This window comes from Arabidopsis lyrata, assembly GCF_000004255.2.
Source record: "Arabidopsis lyrata subsp. lyrata unplaced genomic scaffold ARALYscaffold_8, whole genome shotgun sequence".
NCBI classification, from domain to species: domain Eukaryota; kingdom Viridiplantae; phylum Streptophyta; class Magnoliopsida; order Brassicales; family Brassicaceae; genus Arabidopsis; species Arabidopsis lyrata.
Genome location: NW_003302548.1, coordinates 22,731,382 through 22,757,651, shown reverse-complemented (window position 1 = coordinate 22,757,651; position 26,270 = coordinate 22,731,382). Strand labels below are relative to the sequence as shown.

General features: G+C 39.2%; 10 protein-coding genes and 1 pseudogene across 14 annotated transcripts; 2 read left to right on the top strand and 9 right to left on the bottom strand.

Moving 5' to 3' along the window:
- Window positions 1-79: 79 nt before the first annotated feature.
- On the bottom strand, window positions 80-1,231 carry LOC9302830. Its single transcript, XM_002865023.2, has one exon. The coding sequence runs from the start codon at window positions 1,063-1,065 to the stop codon at window positions 286-288; it is 780 nt and encodes a 259-aa protein (XP_002865069.1). The 5' UTR covers window positions 1,066-1,231; the 3' UTR covers window positions 80-285.
- A 4,070-nt stretch (window positions 1,232-5,301) lies between these two features.
- LOC9301144 (lipid phosphate phosphatase epsilon 2, chloroplastic) lies at window positions 5,302-7,001 on the top strand. 4 transcript variants are annotated; one of them, XM_021035090.1, is made up of 5 exons: window positions 5,302-5,669; window positions 5,775-6,000; window positions 6,096-6,169; window positions 6,262-6,347; window positions 6,921-7,001. In XM_021035090.1, exons 1-5 carry the CDS (start codon window positions 5,385-5,387, stop codon window positions 6,943-6,945), a joined length of 696 nt encoding a protein of 231 aa, XP_020890749.1. In that variant the 5' UTR covers window positions 5,302-5,384; the 3' UTR covers window positions 6,946-7,001. The 4 variants fall into 4 exon arrangements, with proteins under 4 accessions (XP_020890749.1, XP_020890757.1, XP_020890766.1 ...); XM_021035098.1 differs by lacking the exon at window positions 6,921-7,001 and adding an exon at window positions 6,819-6,875; XM_021035107.1 differs by lacking the exon at window positions 6,921-7,001 and adding an exon at window positions 6,771-6,789.
- Window positions 6,570-8,872, bottom strand: LOC9301143 (annotated as a pseudogene).
- Window positions 8,873-9,087: 215 nt separating this feature from the next.
- On the bottom strand, window positions 9,088-11,732 carry LOC9301142 (mannan endo-1,4-beta-mannosidase 7). The gene is made up of 5 exons (XM_002865021.2): window positions 10,869-11,732; window positions 10,312-10,506; window positions 10,101-10,223; window positions 9,800-10,002; window positions 9,088-9,711 (listed from the first exon to the last, which is right to left on the bottom strand). The coding sequence occupies exons 1-5, from the start codon at window positions 11,196-11,198 to the stop codon at window positions 9,267-9,269; spliced, it is 1,296 nt and encodes a 431-aa protein (XP_002865067.1). The 5' UTR covers window positions 11,199-11,732; the 3' UTR covers window positions 9,088-9,266.
- A 103-nt stretch (window positions 11,733-11,835) lies between these two features.
- On the bottom strand, window positions 11,836-14,772 carry LOC9301141 (GTPase Era). 2 transcript variants are annotated; one of them, XR_002333992.1, is made up of 10 exons: window positions 14,317-14,772; window positions 14,085-14,230; window positions 13,830-13,970; window positions 13,638-13,751; window positions 13,338-13,463; window positions 13,083-13,181; window positions 12,884-12,985; window positions 12,571-12,651; window positions 12,297-12,465; window positions 11,836-12,121 (listed from the first exon to the last, which is right to left on the bottom strand). XR_002333992.1 is itself a non-coding variant. In XM_021035071.1 (9 exons), exons 1-9 carry the CDS (start codon window positions 14,702-14,704, stop codon window positions 12,379-12,381), a joined length of 1,284 nt encoding a protein of 427 aa, XP_020890730.1. In that variant the 5' UTR covers window positions 14,705-14,772; the 3' UTR covers window positions 11,838-12,378. The 2 variants fall into 2 exon arrangements, 1 of the variants encoding a protein (XP_020890730.1); XM_021035071.1 differs by having other exon boundaries at window positions 11,838-12,465.
- Window positions 14,773-14,974: 202 nt separating this feature from the next.
- Window positions 14,975-17,552, bottom strand: LOC9301140. The gene is made up of 4 exons (XM_002865019.2): window positions 17,241-17,552; window positions 16,187-16,917; window positions 15,420-15,842; window positions 14,975-15,338 (listed from the first exon to the last, which is right to left on the bottom strand). The coding sequence occupies exons 2-4, from the start codon at window positions 16,911-16,913 to the stop codon at window positions 15,169-15,171; spliced, it is 1,320 nt and encodes a 439-aa protein (XP_002865065.1). The 5' UTR covers window positions 16,914-16,917; window positions 17,241-17,552; the 3' UTR covers window positions 14,975-15,168.
- Window positions 17,553-17,643: 91 nt separating this feature from the next.
- LOC9301139 lies at window positions 17,644-18,465 on the bottom strand. The gene has a single exon (XM_002865018.2). It carries the CDS (start codon window positions 18,179-18,181, stop codon window positions 17,846-17,848), a length of 336 nt encoding a protein of 111 aa, XP_002865064.1. The 5' UTR covers window positions 18,182-18,465; the 3' UTR covers window positions 17,644-17,845.
- Window positions 18,358-20,124, bottom strand: LOC9301138 (pentatricopeptide repeat-containing protein At5g66500, mitochondrial). Its single transcript, XM_002865017.2, has one exon. The coding sequence runs from the start codon at window positions 20,101-20,103 to the stop codon at window positions 18,505-18,507; it is 1,599 nt and encodes a 532-aa protein (XP_002865063.1). The 5' UTR covers window positions 20,104-20,124; the 3' UTR covers window positions 18,358-18,504.
- Window positions 20,125-20,203: 79 nt separating this feature from the next.
- Window positions 20,204-22,128, bottom strand: LOC9302829 (gamma carbonic anhydrase 3, mitochondrial). Its single transcript, XM_021035117.1, has 5 exons — window positions 21,883-22,128; window positions 21,250-21,393; window positions 21,017-21,142; window positions 20,776-20,927; window positions 20,204-20,686 (listed from the first exon to the last, which is right to left on the bottom strand). Exons 1-5 carry the CDS (start codon window positions 21,995-21,997, stop codon window positions 20,447-20,449), a joined length of 777 nt encoding a protein of 258 aa, XP_020890776.1. The 5' UTR covers window positions 21,998-22,128; the 3' UTR covers window positions 20,204-20,446.
- Window positions 22,129-22,235: 107 nt separating this feature from the next.
- Window positions 22,236-24,358, top strand: LOC9301137 (pentatricopeptide repeat-containing protein At5g66520). The gene has a single exon (XM_021035040.1). It carries the CDS (start codon window positions 22,439-22,441, stop codon window positions 24,299-24,301), a length of 1,863 nt encoding a protein of 620 aa, XP_020890699.1. The 5' UTR covers window positions 22,236-22,438; the 3' UTR covers window positions 24,302-24,358.
- LOC9301136 (putative glucose-6-phosphate 1-epimerase) lies at window positions 24,195-26,228 on the bottom strand. Its single transcript, XM_002865015.2, has 10 exons — window positions 26,015-26,228; window positions 25,811-25,909; window positions 25,613-25,726; window positions 25,463-25,514; window positions 25,233-25,370; window positions 25,062-25,160; window positions 24,882-24,979; window positions 24,676-24,783; window positions 24,515-24,596; window positions 24,195-24,420 (listed from the first exon to the last, which is right to left on the bottom strand). The coding sequence occupies exons 1-10, from the start codon at window positions 26,080-26,082 to the stop codon at window positions 24,355-24,357; spliced, it is 924 nt and encodes a 307-aa protein (XP_002865061.1). The 5' UTR covers window positions 26,083-26,228; the 3' UTR covers window positions 24,195-24,354.
- Window positions 26,229-26,270: the final 42 nt, after the last annotated feature.

Here is a 26,270-nt window from a genome sequence, read left to right as displayed (position 1 = left end):
TGGATCATAATTTTCAGTGTGGCGAGACAACATTTCTACTCTAAGTCTGTATCATTAGAATTGAGGAAGTGACACTCGCTTGAGACAAGTAGATTACATGTAATATTTCTTAATACATAAGCAACTAAAATGACTGTACATAGAGATGATAATTATACATGGAATATTTTTTATAAAAAGACAAAGATTCCATATGGTTAAGTAATTTCACAAAACTGTGTTTGTTTGTTGCTTTATTCGATTATATTAGAATGTGATGCCTTTTAATATATAGATAGAAGATATTTAGGGTTTGTGATGGACAACGACGGCTAAAGGTTCTTGACGACGAAACATCCTCTGTTTGGCTATGAAAGCTTCGATCGTTTTCTGAAACTCTTCGTTGCTCAGATTATCCTCTGGATAGTTCTTCTCTTCCTCCTCAAGGTCATCGTTCTCAGTTTCTCTGCAACACTTCTCTGTCTCCGATCTCTGAAGAGAACGTTTCATCATCATCATCATCATCACCTTTGCTTCTGGACTCTGTTTTCCAGAAACGTCTGATTTGCTTCTTCCATAGACGACCTTCCTTGGATGGTCGGGACTCGAATCAGAATCAATCTCGACGTCAGGAATATTCTCATCCACCATTAGATTCGGATTTGAATTCAAATCAGTGACGATCACCTGTTTGTCGTCGTAGACAATCTCCTCCGTCAAATCTTCATCGGACGGCTTGGATCGATTCTCTACAGATCTGACGAACGCCTGGTAGATTTCGGTTTCTGCGCTTGCGGCGGCGGTGGTTGTTGTCCGATCGGAAGACTTGGTGAGAAGAACAACGACGATGGAGTTCCCGAGGAGGAAGACGAACAGAGGAGTCGAGATGACGGCGGCGATACGGCGGAGAAAAACTCTTGAGATTTGAACGGCGAAAGGAAGTCTTGTTAATGTCCAAAAGATGAAGAGGAGAGCGACGCAAACCTCCGCCGCACGGAAGAAACGGCCGATCCGCCGGAAGCGGTTGAAACGCCGCAACGCCTTGGCTTTCTCTGCTTTCACGTTATCGATATCAAACGAATCCATTGCGATTTGCGAGTGAAAGAACACCGAGAGAGAGAGAGAGAGAGAGAGAGATTGTGAGACAAAAAGAGATGAAGAAAAAGTGGAGCGAGCTTCGTCCCTCACATCTCTCTTTTATAGACACACTCCACTCCCAGACTAGACTCACTTTTTTTTTTCCTTCAAATAATTGAACTTTTCCCCCTCTTTTTTTTTATTTTTTTGTGGTTAATATATCTAAGTTAGATTTACATATTCCATTTATTATTCCCTATGTAGACACCACTTGTCTCCCTCTTAATACTTTTATCTATTTCAATATTCCAAAATAAAATTCTTAATTAGCAGTAATTTTTGTCAAGTTCAGTGTAACTTTTTATGTAATCAAATCAATAGAATAAAATTCCAAAAGTCAATTAAATTTTGTAAGGGGTATAGTGGCATATCTATTTTTTACTTTGTATAAAAAGTATCAAAACCATTTTTAACAAAACAAAGTATCATGAACCATACTTATATACAAATGGAGTATAGCTGAACAACACTCTTCTATAAATTAAGGAAACAAATGTGTTATAGTCTATTGTTTTTTTTTGGGTCAATTTTGCAGTGAGCTCATTATTTATTTTTATTCACGTTTAATACTAGTTTTTATCCAGATTTAGATAGACGAGTAATTGCTAATCAAACATTGCATAAGCGAATGAGTATTCCATTTTAAACAGAATCTGTAGACTTTGTTTGCTATAGAAATTTAAAGTTAGACTGATTCACAAGTTTCAACAACTCGTAGTTATTATACAGCTGTTTTATCAAATAAATTAAAATGTAAAAAACCAAAAATATTTGGACCGAGCAAAATTGTATAAAGTGATGTAGCAGAGAATCAATTTTATTTTTATCTTTGTTCTTTCACGTGAGACGTATGGGATCCGTATAACCACCGCTCTTAGAGTGTACCACTTCGTATTTGCTTAACTCTCTCTGTTTCCTTCTCGTGCATTTCACCGTCTCTCATCTTACTGTAACCAATGCAAACTCTCTTTATTCAATTAATAACAATGCAAAACTATAAGCCTTTATATCCCTAATTTATTTTTCATGACAATAATGATAAATGAGCGGGGGAAATTATGGTTTATAAACAAATACTCTAATATTATAAGTGTCGAAAAACAAACAATATTAGCTACTACTTAATTATAAGCTGTAGTATTCAATGAGGAGTAATATGGGTCGGTGTCTAGGTGGGTCATCGGACGTTTGACTAGATCGGAGAAAAACACAAGAAATAGTTCAACGCGACGTTACAACTATGAAACTTAATTGAGAAATTGACAAAAACTGGAGTTACTAAAACCTGATTATTATAATAATAACATGAAATAGATTAATTTTTTTTAAATGATTTTTTTTTTGGGTGAGTACCGGGGGGATACTCATATTTTTTTTTTTATTAAGTTACGTTTCTTTTTATGATTGTTGAATTTAATGGCAAGTGAGACTATTTGTTGTTGACTCTCAATCATTCCCTTTTCGACTAAAGAACGATATCTCGGTCGGACTGATTATATATATACTTATAAAGAAAATAAAAACTATTGAATGGACAACTAGTTTTCTTATAAAGATACTCGTGGCCAAAAGATCATGGCAGAGCTTTTGAATGGTGTTAATTATAAATTTATACTAGTAGTTAATTCGACAAATTAAGTTATAAAAAAATAGGGTTAATTAATTAGTGGATAATTAATACAAACTCGTTCGACCCATGCATGATATATACAGCCCCGGACCCCGGTCCAATATATTTGGGAGCTTTACGACAATTTTTTTTTTAACATATTATTATATGTAAAGAGAAAATTTACTTAATTTTTAATTGTGAATATTTTATAGTGAAAATTGTTATTTTAAAAATATTGGGTCTTTTTAAACATTTTCTTATAAAAAATTAGAACTCTTGAAATATAATTTTATATTAATAATATTTTAAAAAAATATTTAGACTTTTTTTACATATAAAAAAAACCCTAAAAAGTCGAACCTCCGCCCCACCCTTCTAAGTCGGGGCTGGACATATATTTCCTGCTGCTTCCTTTAAATTCTTCTCTTTTAAATTATGCGCATGTAATACCATTCGTTAAGTATCATTCTTATATCCAAAGACGCATATTGTGAAAAAAAAAAAAAAAAAAAAGACGCATAATTGCACGCATGCGTAGATTTGTAGTTTTGTACGTATAGTATTAAAAGTTATGACTATAAATATCTTGGTATTTAATTTACTTATACACTAATAACTTGGTAAAAGTGTTGTACATATCATAGGAGGAGAAGAGTAGGAAGTAGGGCTGAAGATTGTTTCCTTGTTGGGGTCCTGATTCAATACTTTGACCACTGTAAAAGCTATACGTTGTCAGTGATAAGAAAATCATCATGAATTTCAGGACTATCTGGTGCGACACGACACCGTATTAACCCCCTTTTCACTTTCAAACTTGAATATATATATATATATATATATATATATATTTGTTCTGCATATTTGGCTCTCAAGTCATGTTCAATTTCTGCCACAACACCGTGTATAACTTGTACTTTGTAGATTGAGTTTGACAGAGTGATAGACGCATCAACACATCTTTTATCTACGAGAATAAATGTATTTATATATATATATAAACGACACCCAGTTTTCATCTCCAATGACAAGACGCTCTGGCGTGTGGCAACCCACACTCCAGCCCAACTTCAGTTTAAAACCTTGCGTAAAACTACGAACTACCATTAATTATTAGCGGTTTACTTTTCTGCATGTCTGTATCACTGTATGTATGTAATTAAACATGACAACAAGTATTAAAAACTAGCACCGAGAAGCAAGCCCTTAACGACACATGATTTTCGACGATTATTTCATAAGAAATATAAAGGGTCTGACTGGTTGCTCTTCCTAGAAGAAAAGAAAAGAAAAAAATTATTTTTCTTCCAGTTTCTTCCAATATTTATCAGTCAACAAGAATTTAGTTTTCTTCTGAATTAGTCTGAAAAATGAAAAACAAGAGAAAAGTAGTTGAATTCTCCCCTCTACGTAATTAAAGTAGAAATATTTATCTTCTAACAGTAACTTTTCCTCTCTCCTCTTAATTCTACCTTTTTCTTCTCAATTCTACTTTTACTTTCACCAGTCACACCCAAAATAAAATAGAACGTCTATATATAGTTCTACAGATATAAAATAAAAATTCTCAAAACAAAAGTCTTGATGTTATGAAGAGAAGAAAACATCCTTCTACTGGTAAACCATGACCTTTTAAACCAAGAAACATATGGATATTTTTGTCCGGGACTAAATTCGTTGCTGTTGTGACTATAATAATTTTTAATCCACAACCAAAAGCTATAATCGAAAGTAAATATTATTTTTGAATAAAAGGAGTATAAATTAATATAGTTATGTTAGTGCAAAAGGAAAACTTTTCTGTGAGAGAATCTATTTACACATCAGCCTGAATGTATAAAAACTATAAAAGATAACCAAGAATATATTTCTTAAGTATACGTATAGTAATTTAATTGGTTAATATTTTTGTTCGATCTTTTTTTATTCTTTGCAAAGTTTGTAAAGCATATTCGACCTCCAATGTACATGAATTTTCCATATAATATACTACAAAAACCTAATATTATTCATCACATGTATGTATGTCTATAAAATTCCAAAATAAGCAACAATGTTCTAAAACGATGAGACATTAATAATATTCCTAAGAATAAAAAACGTGTACACGGCTTTCACACCGTTAATGCCTTATTGCGATCATATTCGGGTTTCAACAAATTTTCTTTTAATTTTAATCTTTAACTTAACTCAGATTCTTTTCCCCTATTACCCATTGGTTAAGAAAAAAGCACAAATTCCTTCCTATAATCACAAGAAAGAAGGTAGAAGAAAACTAGAAAAACCGAGGGATAAGTGGATTCATTGATGGGCCTTGTTAAAGCAAATTGGTGCGTTAATCATTTAGGACTATTACTAATGGGCTTTTATGGGCTAATTGAATAAAGATCAACACAAGATTGTGTAAATGTTTCGTTCTTTCACATTTTCTCAACCATACATTGATACATTCTTTTAACATCTGACCTAACGAATTCTGCAATTTTTTTGAAGAAATGAAATGAAATTATCGCTAAAAAACAACACAGATTTCGTAAGAAGAACCTCACAACTTGCCAATAAAAATCAAGTAATCTGCAATCCCAAAAAGTTATAAAAATTGCGAAGCGATTCGTTTGATTTTGACTTTTAGGTTGACTTTTTTTTTCGTTGGATTGATATGGCAGCGTCATCATCTCTTCTTCTTCTCCACAGACACACCTGCAATTTCTATTCCGCCGCTTCCTCTGTTCCCGCTCGATTTCGAATTTCGAGCCCTTTGGATCGGAGAAGAAGAAGAAGAATCTGGTCTGCCTCTGGCTCTACTAAATCTATGGCCGATTTAGTCAATACCAATGCTCGCAGAGACGGTGAAGAACAATTCCAGGCGCTCGAGCAAGAGGCTTTCATCAATAATTCGTCGTCGGACGCCGGCGGTGGTATTGAAGCAATCGCTAATCGTCTGGTTGGTATTCGAATTCCCTGATGTAATGCACACAACCTGTTTGATGTAATGTCTATCTCTATGAAACACAAAGCAAAGCTTGTTCCTTTTTTTGTCAAATGGCAGAGCAAATGGATTGTAGCTGCTCTATTTGGATCCGTTCTGCTTCTACGACATGATGGTGCAGCTTTGTGGGCTGTCATTGGATCCGTTTCAAATTCTGCGCTCTCAGTAGCTTTGAAACGTTTACTTAACCAAGAGAGACCTGTTGCTACGCTGCGTTCTGATCCTGGGATGCCATCTTCTCATGCCCAATCCATTTCTTTCATCTCTGTCTTTTCTGTCTTCTCCGGTACACAACAGTCGCAGTGCTAAGCGTTTCCGGTATCTGTTTCTTCTCTTGCATTTGATCAATTCTTAAAGATGACTTTACTCTTATTTCCACAGTTATGGAGTGGCTTGGAACCAATGTGCTCTCTCTGCTCCTTAGCGGCCTCATCCTCGCATTGGGTTCTTACTTTGTAAGTCTTCATATCATTTTGGGGGCATGAATCAAGTTCAAAATTATCTTAGAAAACGAATTCATTAACACTGATGTTTATTTTTGGTATAGACATGGTTAAGGGTTTCTCAGAAGCTTCACACTACAAGTCAAGTTGTCGTAGGTGCAATCGTGGGTTCTGTTTACTCCACCTTATGGTATGTAACTTGGAACTCACTTGTTCTTGAAGCCTTTACCTCATCATTCTCAGTACAAATAGCTGTCTTTCTGGTCGCTGCTGCGTCTGCTTTAGGTTTTGCAGTATATGTGCTACTTAACTGGTTTAAAGATGACAGATGACAGAATGATAATTATCAATACTTAGGATTTTGAAAGGAATGCCGTTGATTCTCCTTTTAATTCATATTGATTGAGCTATATTAACATTCAATGTTACGACTTGTGCTATTGTATAAAGGGCCAAGATTGTTTGAACATGTTAAGAGTTAAGAATCATGAATATGAATAAAAGCCAAAAGCTCCCTTTATTCGACAATCAAATCTATGAACTTCTGCACCAGATACTACTAAGTCCAATATACTGTATATATCTTCACTTTGTGAATGGGACTGACTGCCAGATACAAACGTTGAGGCCCGATCCATGATCTTAATTGATGACCATCCAGGCACTTTGATCACGCCTTTTGATTTCATCGCTTTCCTTACATGCGCTGCTTCTTCCAATTTCCCCGTGCTTGAATATATATTGGCTAGTGTTACAAATGCAGTTTCGGAAGTAGGATCCAGCTCTAGAATCCTCTCAGCCGCCCTTCTTCCACGTTCAGTGTCTCCTTTCGCCTTACACGCATTGAGGAGTGTGGTCCAGACTACATCGTCCTTCTTCCATGGCATCTCATTGATCATCTTCTCTGCATCACTTAGCCGTCCTGCTCTACACAGAAGATCAACCATACATCCATAATGTTCCTTGACTGGTCTGATATTATACTCGTCTTGCATCAAGTTGAAATAGCGAAAACCAAGGTCAAGCTGTCCCGAATGACTACAAGCGGTGAGAACGCTAATGAAAGTTACAGTGTCGGGCCTGAGACCAACCTTTAGACTTTTCTCAAACAGATCAATGGCTTCTTTGGTATTTCCATGTTCTGCATATCCATTGATCATAGCTGTCAAAGAAACAATATCATCTGTATCTGTTTCTTCGAATATCTTTGAAGCTTCTTCGATACTTCCACATTTCGAGTACATATTAATCAGAGCACTACGAATAGTAGAGTTCTGTTCTAAACCAAGATAAAGAGCAAGCGCATGAACTTGCCTGCCTTGCTCAAGAACTGCCATGGTTCCTGAAACACTCAGCAAACTAGCTAGAGCAGGATCGGTTGGTTTTGGCCCTGCTTGTCTCATCCATGAGAAACACATGAAAACTTCTTCTCCTAAACCTGCCTGAGAGTACCCTCCAATAATCGTGCTCCACGTAATAATGTCCCTGCGTCTCATTCCTTGAAACAAAACAGAAGCAGAGTCTAACTTGCCACATGTTGAATACATCTTCATCATGGAGTTACTCACTGACAAAGAATCACCTAGACCTAGAGAGAAAACATTACCGTGGAGCTGCTTGCCCCACACAAGTCTAGAAAGACTAGTACACACAGAAAACATTGTCGCAAAAGTATGTCCATTGGGAGGTACGGCGGAATATCTCAATCTTTAAAAATGTGGCCACAGCTTTTTCTTCTTGACCCATTTGGCTGTAAGCATCAATAAGGGTTGTCCACGAAAACACATCCCTCTCACTCATACTTTCAAACAAATGAACTCCGTCATGCATTTCTCCGCATTCAGTGTACATATTAATGAGCGAGTTAACCACACAGAGAGAGGCATCAGAGCCTCTCACTATCACGTGAGTGTGAATCTCCTTACCGTATTTAACTTGACGCAACCGAGCACAAGCCTTCAAGGCAGTAGCAAATGCAAAATCATCAGATAGTCCTTTCGATCTCGACATCTCGGAAAAGTATGTAAGTCCTTCCTTGTGACGACCAGCTTCAACCATCCCCGATACGATTGCTGTCCATGTTACCGTATTTCTAAATTGCATTTCAGTAAAAATTCTGCAACCCTTGTCGATCTTTCCAGTTCTCATGTACATATTCAGTAAATTAGTTCCCACGAAGACAGAGGTCAGCAGCGAAGTTTTAAATGCATAAGCATGTAAAGATTCTCCATACCCAATGTTGGAACTTTGACCACAAGCCTTGAGTGCAACACTTAGAACAGAGGTATCGGGTGAGACGGCAGGATCAAAAAGCAATGCGGAGAACAAATTCAGTGCTTCGAAAGAGTTAGCTGCAGTTACGTATCCGTTAATGATGGCTGTCCATGAAACAATATCTCTGTGAGGCATTTGATCAAACAGGTGGCGAGCAGCTCCCTAATTCCCGGTATTGATGAGATGTCGCAGCTGAGAGTTGGGATTAAATGTGAACACCTGATTCGAGATACGGACAATCTTCTCGACTGGTTTCTCGAGCAATGAAATCGACGCAGCTGTACAAAACCGTTGGATTGTGCCGCCATTTCTTACAGTCAAAATCATGTTTTTACCTTCTTTTTTTTTTGTTTCTTTTACTCAGATGTGGCCTGAGAAGATGAAACAAGTGGCAATCTAATTTTACGAAATCGTCTAGGCCCTTGTGTTTCAAAGTGGGCCTAGTAAGGAAGCCCATTACTAAACGCCGTCGTTTAGAAAAGAAGTATTAATATGCCAACGAAGGATGTGTCACGTTTATAGAGAATTGTTATGTTCGCTTTCAGGGTGATAATTCAATGTCTTGCTATAAGATCATTCAATCTCGAAACGTTTCTTCTGAACTAACCAACCTTTTTGAGTTTTGACTGTTATTTGGGAGCTTCATATTAGGGTAATTAACGTCTAAAAATTGAACACTAATAATTTCCTTTAATGTTCGACGCACTAATAAAGTTCATACCGGCCCAAAACTGTATATATTATGAAATCTATCACTAAAACTTTCTTGGACGAGCTGAGATCGTTCCATTCGCTATAAAAGAGCAAATATTAAACGTAGAAATTAGTTTCATTCTCAGTTTTTGATGTTGTGACCTCGTTTTCGTACTTGTCCCCGGCCTCTCGCCCTCTTCCATTTCTCCACATTGATCATCCTAGCGAAGATTTTCCGAATCAAAGTCAACTTCCGCGATTGCTGTGAAATGACGTTAACCGTGGACGAGCTTTGGCTAAGTATGATCCCATAGCCATCTTGAAAATTATCAATTCCATTTACCAGAAGTTGCCAGAACAAACCTCCTGCTGCTGCACCACCTCGTTTTGCAGACCCGTAAATCTTGCTGTACACGGTGTTGAAGACAATGTCTCTCTGTGCTGGGGTATAACCTGGTTTCTTCATTGATTTACCAAACTCTGCTAATATTATGGGTTTGTGAAGAACGTTCTGTGCGTCCTGGATATGTGCGTCGAGCCATTTGTTCAAGAAATCCATTTGGGATTGCTCGCTTGAGTCTGGAAACCTTGCACAAGAAAATAAAACAGCACAAAAGTCAAACCAAGTGATTCAACTGATTGGTCCAAAACTTTAAGTTTTGTGGCATTACGTACCATTCATCAGGGTAAGAGTGAACCGTAACGAAATCAATGCCGGGGATGCGGTTATTGGCGATAAAATCGGTTCCAAACTGGCCAGGTGGGTTTAGAGTCTTGCTTTGAGGTGAAGACTGACCATAGAAACCCTCGAGGCCAGCTTCAAGCAGATGGTTTCTGTCTAGCGATTTCACATGAGCAGCCATTTCAGTAATCCAAGCCTGTTATCATAATGGGAAAAACCAAACCTAACAAGTCAGATCCCAAAGAAAGACTAGAACAAGTAATATATAGAGTCATGGTGTGGATTAGGTGAAACCTGAATGGCTCTTCCGGAAGGATCTGAGGGGCAACGGGGCTCGTTCATGAGCTCCCAAGCCATAATGGTTGGGTCATCTTTGTAATGAACTTTGGTGAAGGTATTGAATCTGTTCAGCACAGCCTGCAGGAGCAAAGAAAAGCCCATTACTTTTTGCTTTATTGGTTGAATCTACACAAGAGAGAAGATTATAAACGTTTGATTTTGAAACCTTGATATGGTTCTTGTAGAAATCTTTAACAAGAGAGTCTGTGAAGAAGTCGTCTTCAGAAGATACGGGACGGCCTCTGCTTCGAGCCCAATCCACATATTGCTTCCTCCCTCCGAAGCTCTCGTAGTTATTGGCAAAGCTGAGTATTATCTTTATACCATGCCTTCTTGCCTCAGCTAACGCAAAATCCAAACCCTTTTCACCAGAAATGACAAAAGAAACAGATTATTCTCAGAAAAATCAACAGAGAGTCTCAAAAGATCCAAAGCCACCAACTTTTCCAAATAAAAGTTTTGTGTCAGTGAGTGTAAAACAGCAATATCATCAGATAAACAGAGAATCTCAAAATTTCCCCAAAAAACCATATAAACAAAGAGAAACCCAAATTATTGGCTTGATCCAATTGGTGCATTGATAAAAAGAGTTGGGTGAGTGTATTGAAATTTCTGATCTAAACCCATTTTTCCTCCGAAATTCGGAAACTGCTCGCTCATAGAAAGTTCCAAAAACTGAATCAAAACATAACACACAGACAAGTAGGGTCTAATGGAGGTTACCTGAAACATATCCTCGTTGTAGGAGCCAGGAGAATACTGAAGAGCCCTGTAACCGCCATCGCTGAAAGCCCAGGTTCGAGCAACGGTCAATCCATGGCGAGAAGCATCTTGGAAAGCGGTGGAGATCTTTGACCTTTGGGATGGATCAGAGGCAACGTACATGAGCCAGTAGGCATTGAAGCCATTAGCGTAATAAGGATAGCCATTGAGACTAAACTGAACACCTTTCGTCCTCACGAACCCATTGCTCGATAACGCATCTGCTCCTAGCTCCCAACAGCTTAGTTGGATCACGATCGCCAGAAATAGAAACAAACACAGAAGCTTCATCTTCTTCTTCTTCTTCTTCTTCTTCTTCTTCTTCCTCTGTTTTGTGTGCCCTCTTCTTTCTTTCTTACGCTCTTTATGGCTTTGTCTTTGAGTAGGGGTATTTATGGACTAATAATAATTAATTAATTATAACGGTTTTGGGAAAAAAACATTAATCTCATTTAAGAGAGTGTTAAACACGCATACTCATGTATTAGGAAATTTTCTCGCTGTTTGGTGTATTAGTGGTTGGTTATTATTGTAAATCTGTGATGCTCTCTCTCTCTCTACTCAGATCAGTTAGTAGTGTAACAACACTTCAAACTTTTTTTAAAGGTGTTTAAGTAGCTAAGTAAAGCAGGTAATTGCGCTAATTATCGTAAGCGTGAAACCAGCAAATGGATTCCACTTAACACGTAAGCGTTGTAACCGTACACATGCTTCCCCATCGGATCGATTTACACGTGGCATCATTCTATGTGGTTCTTACGACAGCAACCCACGCGTCTTCCGCTTCATGGATACAGGACCCTTGCCCTTGATTTTATTTTATTTATGGGTCGGCCTCTCAATTTAATTTAAAGGCGAAGTTCCCAATAATACAGAAACTCATGTGCCGTTGCTCTTAGATTTTTCGGTTGGGTAGACGACAAAAGAAAGGACACAAAAATTGATTTGTAATCAATCAGGAAAATGGTTTTCTTGTTAGTGAGAGAGCACTTTAGTTTTTTTGCTTCTTTTGACTTACTTTCAAACAATTTTTTTATCAACAAGAAGAAGCAAGCATAAGCGCAATAACTGGATCTTAACTTCCACCGACTCCACTCGACACAACCAAACACACACAGCAATTCACTCTACTTATCCCCCGCCATAAATTACGGTTCACCTTTTTCTCTTCTAAAGCAGATTTAAATGCAATTGTTTAATTATAAGTTTACTACCTGTGATCATGAACGATATATTCAGTGGGGTTAGTTGAACAATCTCTAAAGTACAAAACAAAAGAAGAAAGAGTTCGAATTTTCAAAGGAATCGTCGGATTGAGAATAAACAACAAAAGCTAGCGTGAGTGGCATCGGTTAGATACAAACAAAAAATAAGGGGGAAAATGCTAACCTGAGCCGAGTCATTTGCACTTTCTCATCTTCTTCTAGGCCCATTTGAAGCCCACAAACCACCACATTGTCATTACTCACTACTACATAGCTCGGATCTGTCCTCCATAGCCGTAGTACTTGAGAAGCCCCTCGTCTTGTCTCCAGTTCTCTTTCACTTTCACTTCCACCTTCATTCAACATTTTTATATCATTCACTCACATTGGTAACTTACTATTACTTGCCATTACCATTTTATGTAATCAAATCATATTCTATGCAACTTTGTAAGCACCTCGAGGAAGACTTTCTTCTGAAGGAAATCTTCAATGTCGAGCCGAGCAGCCGTCGCTAGTGTTTTCAGAGCCTTTCCTTCCTACAGCATTACATTCAGCCAAATTAGTCAGCACTTAACTTATCTTAAGTTGAGACCTTATGGCTATATAAGACAATCTTTGAGCAGAACAGCTTTTAAACCCAAATTGCACTTCATTAAACATTTTGACAATGATCTTTTTGAATGTCTACAAAATCTAGCAATGGAACTTCATACCACGAATGCAAATCAACATATACTCGTTTGAATGTTAAGGGTTGTATACACTTACCTTTCCTATAAGGATGATCTTCTGAGAATTTTTATCCACTACTACTTCCACTTGAATAAAATCTTTTGCAGCTGGTCTAGTTTTGTAGCTCAGCACGTTCACCTGTGATGTTTAGCAATGATGTAATCACATGATTGATTAGTAAGGCCACAGCTTTCCACAGGACTCAAGAGAAAAGAATCCAAACTTGTCATTTTACCTGACATGCATATGGAACTTCATTTCGGTACTGCATAAATATCTTCTCTCTAACAATCTCAGAAACAAAGAATCTCTCTGGGTGCTCGCTCACAATATCCTATGAAATCAAATAGCCGTAAGCCATTAGTAAAGTGAATTGTTGCATGTGAAGGAAGACATAAACCTCAGAATATTAAGCAAATTAGACTATAAGCTTAGCAAAAGCAAGGAGAGGAATTCAATAGTGAAGCAGAGACTTTTTCACATAAAGTACCTTTGGATAATATGGTGGCCCGAAGGGAAGTTTAGATAATATCCACTCTTTGACATCCTCTATTCCATGTCCATACTTTGCACTTACAGGTATAACTTCATCAACATCTGTGAATTTTTCATACCACTGCAAGGAGTTGCAGCATGTATTAAGCAAAGAACATAGCAATACCATGACTCCAAATCTTGATCTCAAGTTTATAGTGAAGCATCTTCCACCACTGCAAGTTCACTCTAGAATGGTGGGATTTTAATAAGAGTACAGCATTACCAAGGTTCAAGGATACAAGAGCAAACTCACCTCCAGTTTCTTGGCAATCTCACCAGGTTTGATCAGATCTTTCTTATTCATAACAAGCAACATGGGTGGCTTTTTTTCGAGGTTTCCCAAACCCTCTTTCAAAACTTCTTCTATCTACGCACATAAAACCATAATTAGGACAGCAAAAGAAACTAACAATTCATGAGAAACAAATCAAACAGAGAAGCATACATAAGTAGGCGTTTTACAAGCATCAACAAGAATAACTACGCAATCCGCATTGATGGCAGCATCTCTGACATTCTTCATCATCATTGTATCTAACCTGTGCATCTTCTTCTCGATTACACCAGGCGTGTCATAAAGTATCATCTGCAACACAAGCTTGTATCAGTCATCATCTTATTAATTTCTATATCAAACCAAGCAATGAGCAACTGGTTCTTTTAAGAGTCAAAAATCAGTGAGGCTCTTAGATAAACAAACCTGATATTCAGGGCTAGAACATATACCAAGAATCCGATGCCTCGTCGTTTGAGGTTTATCTGTAACAATCGATATTTTCTGACCAATCATTTGGTTGGAGAGCGTGCTTTTCCCAACGTTGGGCATCCCCAGCACCGCCACGTATCCTATAACATTCGTAATCACCAAATTTCAATTTCCCAGTAACAAAGTAAGAATAGGGTTTAGGGAGAAAACAAACAAACAAACAAACCGCTGCGATGATGAGTATCAGGCGTGTGTCCAAGCTCCTCCATCTCATAATCGTCGAGCAACGCCATGTTTCTGTCCGGTTTCATGCTCAGGGAAAGGAGACTGGCCTCGTCAACGATATCGATCTCCTCTTGTTCTTCATCTTCCTCTAATTGTGCTTGCTCAACCTCCATTTCGCTGGAACTTCGTGGCCTAATCCATAGCTTCTTCGAGGAGGAGAGTTCCGTCCGGCCATAGCTAGTGGTACTGTTGTGCGCCTGGAGATGCGATTTGGTAACTCTCCGCCGACCATAGATAGGATACGGAGAGAAATTAGGGTTTTCAACAACGGAAGTAGAGAAGAATTTGTAGCGGGAAAGAGTAGGCGAAATATGCGGAGAGACCGCCATTGTTGGACTTGGTTTTTCAAATTGATAGCTCTCACTGGTTGGTTTTCCCCTCACAGCTTCTTTCTTTAGTGATTACTGATTTAGCCAAGGAGCCAAATGTGATCTTCATACGACGCCGGTTTAGGTTTATTTTAGTTTATTTTCACACCCCTTATTATTTATAATTCTTTAATTTCAACCGCCTTAATTTTGTTTTCCCAAGTTACCCCCTCGTTGAATTTAAGAACCACACATACTGTGCGTAAGCAAACACAAAGTAAAAGAAGAATCAGGCACCGAACTTCTGTGGCTAACACTGCAAGTCAATAGAAGACACGAACATAACCAAATTGGTATGAGTATGACCATGATCGTGTGAAGCTGAGCTATGTCCTCATCATGATCTATACATTCGCTAGAAAAGGTAAACCAAACCATTTTCCTATTTTTTTATTCACAAGGCCTGAAGCTTTGATTCAACCTCATTATGAATCTTTTGGAGACGGCTGAGGTTGAGCCTCATCCGATGATAAAATTCCAGGAGGAAGGTACGACCAAGCCAAGACTCCACTCCCGAGCGTGATGGTTGCAGCAATTGACCCCCAAATCCACCTCTGCCTCCTCTTTTTCTTTTGCCCGTCTCGCCTTGCCACCTCTGATATCAAAGAGAGTTGAAGCATTGAGACAAGAGAAAAAGATTAGACATTCTTGTAAATATAACTAGACTTTCTTCTACCTATAGCCTCTTGGTTGCGCTGGGACATTTCCTGGTTCACGGTTTCATAATAATGAAGACGGTCAGACAACCGGGTGATTTCAAAGTTCTTAGCTTCGAGCTCAGCTTCCATCTCCATCTCTACCTCTGCCTTGGCCAAGTCACTGCCTAGTGAGTCAGAGACAAACCTGGTGACCTCAAGTTGACAACGTATCTCATCAGCTAGGTTCATGCTGTATTGGCTGCTGGTGGGATCAAGAGGAAGGAACATACCCACATCGGCCAACTGGTCACGGAGCCTCCGCCAATGAACATGCATTTGCTCTAGAGTCTCCTCTGCCTGCCTTCTCCTCTCGATTTCCATTAGTAAACCCAACCTTATCTCCCTCAGCTCAGATTCAAGGATGTTGACTGAACTCTGCATTCCACTGTCGGTGGATAGTTCTGGAAGCCAAGAAACAGTTACTGAATAAATTAAAACCAGTTTCTTAGATATACCAATGAATTTATGCCTGCAGTTTTTCTATGACTTTGGAAATCTGATTCATCACTATCAAGTTTGACTATAAACACAGGATTCGCAAGCCTAAAAGGCTACTTCACAACCAAAATCACACTACTGATATATCCCTATGACACTTGAAACTAAAGGAGAAGAGGCTCCAAGAAATGCCAAAAGGTGATGATTTATGTTATGCTAGAAATGTTAAAGCCATCATAAGAATTTTCAGCCATCTCGTAGTTAAACAGCTAGTAGGAAGAAATGAATAAAAGATGTAGAAAAGTACCATCGCAAGCATCATAAAAGTCTCCAACATGTGAAGAAAATTTGTGTGAGCTTTCAGCTCCTCCAATATCTTCTACCTCTGTGCTACTAGTGAAGCTTACTGATACACCTGGGTTATAGAAATTTTCAGACTCAAGCTCCTTGTCTGCTTTTATTCTTACCGGCTCCAATAAATAACTTTTCCATTCTAAAGTATTGGCAGCAATATTGCTTCCAATCCCACCGTTGCTGATATCTCTTCCCGACTTGTCGTTCAAAAATGTCCCATGAGGGGGGCTGCAATCCCAAACAGGACGTTCAGGGATACCTTGGGTGTGATCCACTGCTATCGCCTCACTGATAGGAAATGATAGGGATGTGGACTTCCTCAAAGAGGTAGTAGCGTCCACATCTACATTACCACGAATCTTTTCCTCACCAAGGGCTTTCGGGTGAGAATGCCCATCCACCTCAGAGTCCCTTTTGAAAAGAACTGGTCCACGTGCTTTGTGATTGATGATATAGGGAGATGGAGGATAGGAAGATGGCGAATTGGGACGAGGGATTTCTTTAGGAGTGGCGTATAGAGAAGGTGACATCTGAGGACGAGTGAATGTCTTTTCTTTAGGTTGCTTACTTTCATCGTTCAAAGTAGATGGCTTTGAATGCAATGTGCTTGGAAATTCACGAGATACGGAAGCCCCTGAATTTAGTGATCTATCCAAAGCGGCAGCAGAAAATGTAGGCATGACTCTGCATCATTGAAGATCACCAATAGCATGAGGGATGATACAACAGCGAGAAAGTGTTATTCAACAAATGAACATAGAGAGTAGATAACGGATAAACAAAAAAAAATCCCAAATTAATTGTCAAAAGCAATTAAGAAACTATACAAACAACAATCTGAGAGTTCAATTTCGGGAAGGAGCAAACCATAGAGTGGAGTGAGAGATTATCAAAACCTAATCATTCAACATCAAGTAACCTAAACTGAATCTAACAGAGATAATCACGGAACCAAGACCTAAATCATCAAATCGAACATTCAGAAGCTAGCAAAAACAAATAGTTACCTCGCGATCGAGCATCAATGGGAGAAGACGAAAGTGAAAGAACCACTCAGGCGGAGGAAGAAGAGAAAGCAATCGATTGGCGGAAGATTGATATGATGACATGGTGCGAAGAAAGAGCAAAAGATATATATACAGAGGAGGAGAGAAAAAAGAGAAACCTCTTCTCCAAGGCTTTTAATCGCCAACAAACAACACTTAAAACCTCTTCACCAAGGCTTTTGGGGAACGCCTGCGTTTTGATGGGATTTTGTATGTTTAGTGACGTGGCATCTCCTCATGTAAAACAAATTTTGTGTAGGCCCAACATAAAATTTGTTTGTAAACCCAGTCTCATTACAGTCGTAATTACTTCTTTTGGTTTTTGTTTTTATCAGTTCACGATAGTATGCAATCTAGTAACAAGTAATAAACCGGGAATTTATCTTATCAAACAGTAAAATTAAATACCCGGATTTGTCCACACTCCACACATTCAAAAAAAAAAAAAAAATGGCTTATAGACGAGCTTTCCACTTTTGATGTATTCATCTTTCTTATTCAAATAGAAGTTATATAACAAACCGAAAATAAATATAAACAACCTCTGTGAAATCTTTTTCTTCGATCTATCTGTAATATATGGCAGGTCCATTTGAAGTGTTATCCCAAACGCCTCCTTCCTTGACATACTCCAAGTACCTAGCGAATTCTGGTTTTGCAGTCGTCGTGCTCTTCTTCTTTGTCTTCTTCTTCCTCTTTAGACTCATATCGAAGAAACTAAGTAGAGGGTGAACCGAACCCCCCGTTTTCTCCACCGGTTTATTCACCTTCGGGGATTGACCATGGATATTTGTAGGAACGCTCTCCGGTTTCACTTCTAAGAGCCCTGCGCCTGCTTCTTCTTCGTCACCGAGCATCTTGTAGCTTCCTCGAACCTTCCTCGTGCTCAGGGCTCTAATCATCTTGTCTTGTGGTTTTGATCAAGTCTCTCTGGTGATTTGTTTTTAAGAAAGCAGAGATTTTGAAAAGGACACATCTTTTGACTTCTCTTCTCCTTATCCCAACGACTCCTTTATCTTAAACCATATGTGACATTGCCCTTTCACCTAATGCTATTCGCGGTCAATGCTGCTTTATGTTGACTATGTCTTCTTTGGTGTTTGACTTAAATTAGAACAACGAGACAGTTCCACAACAATGCTTTAGACTTTAGTGGACTTGCTCTGTTTCTTGTCACAAAAAACAGTAGCTTAAGTGTAGTGTAATGCTGAAAAAACAAAGTAATTCATATTAATAAGCTGTGTCCTGCTGCTTTAACCAAACCTTTATTCTTCAATTTTCCTCTCAATTCTTCAACCACATCCCACTTCCCAATCGCTGCATAGAAATTCGAAACCAACACATAAATGCTCGCGTTCTCTGGACCCGTCTCTTCCATAAGCTTCCTTGCTACATATTCGCCTCGCGTAACATCCATATTAAGACTACAAGCACTAAGTACAGCTACCCATATAGCACAAGGAATGTTTCGTTTATTGTTCTCCATCATTCTCTCAACTAATCTCCATATCTCTTCTGTATCACCAGCCTTACTTAAGATATCAATGAAGCATACGTAATGCTCTGTTCCAGGAACCAACCGATACTTCTCCTTCATCATACCAAAACATTCCTTGCCTTCTTCAACTAGTCCTGCATGTGCACAAGCCGATAAAACAACGAGAAATGTCACTGAATTGGGTAAAACTCCGCTTCCTTCTTCACACATTTCCCGGAAGATTTCAAGAGCTTTAACCCCATCCCCATTAACTGCATACGCATCTATCATACTCGTCCAAGAAACCACACTTTTAGATGAAATAGCTCTGAAAAGAGTACGCGCTTGCACAATCTGACCGCATTTGCCGTACATATCCATTAAGCCATTGCATAACTTAATATCTGAAACGAAACCATTACGTAAGGCGACACAGTGTATCTGTTTACCAATCCACAGATCAGAGTTATCAGAGCAGCCAGCAAGACAGCTACTGAGAACTCTCACATTGGGTCTCTTCCTACTCATAAGCAGAAACGCTTCCTTGTAATTTCGGTTTCGAATGCAACCTGATATCAAAGAATTCAACATCACCTCGTCTGTATGAACATTCAAACTGATATAAACCTTCATGGCTTCACTAATCAACCCTACACTCGAGTAAAAACTAATCAATGCAGTTCCTAAAACCACGAGATCGCGTCCCGTGACCATCACCATGGCATGAACTTGCTTCCCTTGCTGCAAAATCTTGAGGGAGGCACAAGTTTTAACAACAGAAGACAAAGTGAACTCACTGATTTCTACTCTTTCTCTACACATAGCTGCGAAAACGCCAAGAGCTTCTTTGCCTTTACCATTTCTAAGGAAGCCCGAAAGCAGAGCATTCCATGAGACGACATCTTTTTCTTCAACGCTCTCGAACACCCTAACGGAATCAACCAAGTGTCCGTACTTAGAGTACATGTTAATAAGTGCAGTTTTGGATATGGTTCCTGTCTCAGCGCCTTGTTTGATCATCAAGGCGTGAACTTGGCGTCCTGTTTCTGGGTACGACAAGAGGGCACACGCGCCTAGAACCGGAGTGAAGGTGTGCGAGCTGAGGTCAGGGCTGGCCCGATGCATCTCAAGAAAAAGAGCCAATGTGCCATTTGGGTTTCCGCTCCGGAGGTAAGACGAGAGTTGAGAGTTCAGTGAGGAGAGGTCTCGTTGCGGCAATTCGTCGAACAGGTGGTCGGCATGGGTAACAAAATTACGGATAAACACATATCTCAGTACCAAATTAGTGGATTTCCCGATGACGTCACCCAGACGAATAAAGCCTCCAATAGGCAAACATGCGAACATGTGAACGGAAGACGACGATACTCCTTGGCTTACTTGTTACCGCTACAGACGAAACTTATAGAAGCAGAAGGTCAAAGTCAAACCAATTACGAGAAATGAATGTCTGTCTGATCAACAATTTAATAGACATAAAAGGCTTAAGTTACCAGAGAACAAAACCCCCTCACAATCTTTAACAGAGAAATGAATGCCTTTAAGCTTAAAACTTTCCCAGTAAGCACTGGCCAATGGATTTTAAGCCCAAGAAAACATTATTGGAGAAGCAGGAAATGAAGTTCTTGTTTTTTTTTTTCTTTCAAATCCAAACAAATCAAGATTCGTAAGACGGCACAGGTTAAACGCCTCAAGCTGCTTTTGGTACATTCTCAGGGAGCGTGAGATCATCGAGTACTGAATCATATTCTGTATCGCGAGCGTTCTTCTTGTTTAGAAGCTTCTTGAACTCAGCCTCGTCCAAGTTCTTTGCGTTCTCTGTGGCGTGAACTTGAGCTAAGTTGGAGTACTCCACAGCCGAACTGGAGAAGAAGACTCTTTCTTCTTCTGTCACCTTCCTCAGAAATTTAGCTGGGTTGCCTCCCCAAACCTGTGAGGAAAACCTGAATTGTAATTTCACAAGAGCTTAAGGGAATAACGAATGTTTGAGAAGGTCGACATAAGAGCGTGGCTAAGAACCTCGCCAGAGGGAATTCTAGTGTTCTGCCTAACAAGAGCTCCTGAAGCAACCATGGCATGTTTTTCAACATGAGCCCCATCCAACACAGTTGCACTTGTACCAATATAGGCCTCATCCTCGACAGTGCAGCCATGTAAAACAGCACTATGACCTGCTCCAAATTCAATTTGCTTTATCCATTACCCTGACTATAAGATTCACACTTAAAGTTTTGTCACAGAAAATGTATTGAGAATTTACCAATAGTGACATTGTCTCCAATGACAGTAGGTAAGACCTTCCCACTTAAGTTGGTCTTAGCAACGTGGACAAGAGCGTTGTCCTGAATATTGGTCCCAGCTCCAACACTAATGCTGTTAGCATCTCCTGCAGAGTAAATTGTTAAATCAATGGGAATGTCTGAAGACAGAGTGCCTATGCCTCTCAATGAAAGCACATTTGAATCAACAATGTCAACTACTTCAGCAGCTTACCTCTCAAGACACATCCATACCAAATGGAAGAACCTCGTCCCACATGGACATCACCAGTGATAGAAGCGTTAGGAGCCACAAAAGCCCCCTTATCCACACTAGGGGCTTTGTCAAAAACATTCATGAGTGTGCGGTGCCTTGATACTGGAACAAAAAAAAAAAAAAGAGTTTCAGAAGCAGTTGAGAGGGTTGAAATAAGCAGAAGCTTTCGTTGAATTAAGTATCACTGCGCGTAGTATCTGGAAAAAGCTAGACAAGTGAAACACTCACAATAGGACAGGCTAACACTTAACACATCAGCCTAATGGAAGAAGATTTCAACTAGGATAATAACTAGCCAAATACAGACGAGGATCTCTCTTTGAAATCAATTAAACATAGAAATGGATAACATGGATACCGTCACTAGCGAAATGAAGAACATTTAATCTTAAGCTCTCAGGTCTCTAATGAAAAATGCCATAATCAATCATCAACATTAGAGAAAACGCATCATATAAGCAAATCTAAACTATGACCCGATTCCAGAGAAATATCCAAACATTTCAAAGACCCGACGAGAAATCAAACATAAAAATTCATCACCAGGTTTTGAGTGGAACTAAGAGAAGACAAGGTGATCCAAAGACATACGCTGTTCTCGGAAGTGATTTTTGCCTTGGAGGCGACAACCGAGCCGATCAAGTGCTTGACCCGTTTCCCGGATCCAGAATCCTACGTTGTAGAATGCTTTACCCATTGTTCCCATCGTCTTCGTCTTCTTCCCCACGAGGGATCGATTTACGTTTTGTCAATGAAATCGAAAAGGGGTTTTTCGCCGGAGCCAGAGGAAGAGGAGAGAGTGCAGTCTTTGACGACTCTCCCCCATCGTTGGTTTTGTGCTCAAATTTCGGTCGGACCGTTATTATCCGGTTCATGTTATTGCATGATGCCTAATACCGAGACTGTAAATTTTTTTTTAATTTCTGACCAATTTAGTAATTATTTTAATTTTTTGCCGATTTGGGTAATTTAATTTTTATCCATTACAAATATCAAGTTCACTTCTCCACGTCACTTTATCCTTTTTACAAAACGGCAAACACTTTGGCGTCCACTGAGAATTGAGAAATAGTTATCATCAACATCAAGCAAAGAAGAACCTTATCTTGACAAGAGGTCTCTCTGTTTTTTTTTTGAATGAACTAAAATGACAGTGATCTCATGCTCCTTCTCATTGGAACTCAATCTCTGCGAGACAATGTCTTGTCTCCAGAGATGCTCAAAACAAGAAGAACTGAAGCAAATCCACGCTCGCATGCTGAAAACTGGCTTGATTCAGGATTCTTATGCAATCACAAAGTTTCTTTCTTGCTGCATTTCTTCGACTTCTTCCGACTTTTTGCCTTATGCCCAGATTGTGTTTGACGGGTTTGATCGACCAGATACTTTCTTGTGGAACCTGATGATCAGAGGGTTCTCGTGCTCAGACGAACCTGAGAGGTCTCTTCTTCTGTATCAACGTATGCTCTGTTGCTCAGCTCCTCATAACGCATATACTTTTCCGTCTCTTCTCAAAGCTTGTTCGAATCTATCTGCACTTGAAGAAACAACGCAAATTCACGCACAGATCACGAAACTTGGCTATGAAAATGATGTCTATGCAGTGAATTCGCTGATTAATTCATATGCTGCGACCGGGAATTTCAAGCTAGCTCACCTTCTCTTTGACAGAATCCCCAAACCTGATGCTGTCTCATGGAACTCTGTGATTAAAGGGTACGCAAAAGCTGGAAAAATGGACATTGCATTAACGTTATTCAGGAAAATGGTAGAAAAGAATGCTATATCATGGACTACGATGATCTCTGGGTATGTTCAAGCAGGCATGCACAAGGAAGCTCTGCAATTGTTTCATGAAATGCAGAATTCAGATGTTGAGCCTGATAATGTTTCCCTAGCTAATGCTCTTTCAGCTTGTGCTCAGCTCGGAGCACTCGAGCAAGGGAAATGGATCCATTCCTATCTTACTAAAACAAGAATCAGAATGGACTCTGTTTTGGGTTGTGTTCTTATAGATATGTATGCAAAGTGTGGTGACATGGGAGAAGCTTTGGAAGTTTTCAAGAATATTCAGAGAAAATCAGTGCAAGCATGGACAGCTTTGATTTCCGGATATGCATACCATGGCCATGGAAGAGAAGCAATTAGCAAATTCATGGAGATGCAAAAGATGGGAATAAAGCCAAATGTGATCACTTTCACTACGGTTCTCACGGCTTGCAGCTACACTGGACTAGTTGAAGAAGGAAAGTTGATATTCTACAATATGGAGAGAGATTACAACCTGAAACCGACCATCGAGCATTATGGCTGTGTTGTTGATTTACTCAGTCGAGCTGGATTGCTTGATGAAGCAAAACGTTTCATTCAGGAGATGCCATTGAAGCCAAATGCTGTGATATGGGGTGCGTTGCTCAAAGCCTGTCGGATTCACAAAAACATCGAATTGGGAGAGGAAATTGGAGAAATCTTAATTGCAATAGATCCATATCATGGTGGGAGATATGTTCATAAGGCAAATATTCATGCTATGGGAAAAAAGTGGGACAAAGCAGCTGAAACAAGAAGATTGATGAAAGAACAAGGAGTAGCAAAAGTTCCAGGATGTAGTACAATTAGCTTGGAAGGGACCACACACGAGTTTCTAGCGGGCGACCGATCACACCCAGAGATAGAGAAAATTCAGTCTAAATGGAAAATCATGAGAAGGAAACTTGAGGAAAACGGGTACGTACCAGAGTTAGAAGATATGCTGCTTGATCTAGTTGATGATGATGAAAGAGAGACTATTGTGCATCAACATAGCGAGAAATTGGCTATTACATACGGGTTAATAAAGACTAAACCAGGAACCACTATACGTATAATGAAGAATCTCCGAGTATGCAAAGACTGTCACAAAGTAACGAAACTCATCTCTAAGATATACAAGAGAGATATCGTAATGAGAGATAGGACAAGGTTCCATCATTTCAGAGATGGGAAATGCAGTTGTGGGGACTACTGGTAAAATTTGGAGAGGAAATAAAACTCGACATTATAATAGTGTAAAGTACATTGTTTTCAACTGATGCTGAGAAGCTGTGTTGCAGTCCAAGACTGTCCCGGCTCTAGCTTGACATCCCCAAGCTGAGAGTTAAAAATGATAAGCAAGGGTTAGACCCTTTGAGTCTATAAGTTTTGTAAAGAGTAAAGACTTAGGTTTAGGTGTAAACTGATATACCTTTGCATTTTCCACGCACACAAAGTCTCTGTAGCAAGCCTCCATCTGAGTATGTGGGTTCCACAAGACCGCATCCGACCAACTGCATTTTCCAAAAACAAGTAGTACTCATGAGGCACAGAACGACTTATAAAGCGATATAAGTGTCTCAGTGAACGTACTTTGTGTTTTTGATGATTATATTATCACCCAAGCCATTATCAAACTGCAATTCATTAGGAGCATCAAGATAGACGCAATCCACAAATCCAGGAAAAGTGACTACATCCCTGAAATGTTAGAAAATAAGGGGTTAGAACCATGAAACATGTGAAATTGAAATCAACAAGATCTATAGTTAATGAAGAAAAAAAATACCAAAACCAACCTTTCTTCTTTACCCTCTATTGGGTTCTTAGGGTCAGGATCCTTATTGAGAGTTTTACAACCCTTTAGACCTCTCACGGAGGCCCCTGCGGAAGAAGCCTGATGATCCCAAAAAAAAAAATTATAAAGCTGATTGACCCTAAACTAGAGCGTTGAACAAGAAGACGAATTAGTGACCTACACGGAAGTAAGTATGCAACGCAGTGCTGAAAGAAAATGGTTTATCGTCTGTGTTTGTAATCTTTAGCTCAGTGGAAAGAGAGTCCGCGCCAACAATGACCTAAAGCAGCAAAACAAACTATTATGACATATAAGATACAAGAGTGACATTAATGAAAGGCATGACACCAACCTTGTATAGAGCCTGGAAAGCAAAGTCCCAGATGGCTCGACTATAGGGACCATCCTTAAGCTCAAGAGTAACAGCAGCATTGTCATCAGCATTCTGGGAATCGACAACAGACCAGTCCATGTTCCTTCCAAACCCATGCTAAGGATCCAAAATGGTTCCAGGAACAAAATAAGCATAAATAACTAATAACAGATTTGATCAGCCGAATAAACAGTAAATGAGAGAAGTACCTGTTGAATTAGTCCAGGTCCAAACTGAGGAAAACAATGTGGAATCCCTCCGCTAAAGCAATAACAAGCAAGCAATATGACGAGAAAAGGAAAAGACATTACTCACAATTTCTGGGTTTGATAACAAAATGTTGAAGTTCACAGACAGACCTAATGGGCTTAATCTTATTGAAGACAGCATCTGGTCTGACGAAAAGAAGATCTTTACCACTGGCAACTTTCCAAGATGTAATGCAGCCTCCAAAGAGGTATATCTCAGCCTCACTGCATCCAATTATAAATAAACCCAGATGACATAAAAGCTAAACCCGAATTACTTACTAAAGATGGTCAATAGTTTTATTATACCTGTTCTGAGGAGAAGTAAGGACTAGTTTTGGCAAATTGCCTTCTCCTTCAGCGACTCTCACTCCAGTAGTCGAAGTAGCCATGGCAGAGAATCTTCTTCTGCAAAATCCAAGATCGGTTTTTTTTTTTTGTGGATCGACAATGCAAGGTAGAGAATTTAGAAGCGAAACCAAAAAAAAAAAAAAAAAACAGTTAGAATATTACCGGCTAAGTCGGAGCTGGTTAGGAGAATTGAAGGTGAGAAAAGAGTTAGAGACAGAAACAATCGCCATGTTTGCTTTTATCTCCTTGACCTTCAGTCACTCTCTATCTATCCTATATTGATTTGGGTCGACGAAATTGAATACTAAACGCACCAAAACTAATGTAATTTTTTAAAAAAAAATCCGACATTTTTATATATCCGGAAGAGACAAACAAACGAGTGACGCCGATGGATGGAGAAACGGCTCTTCAATTG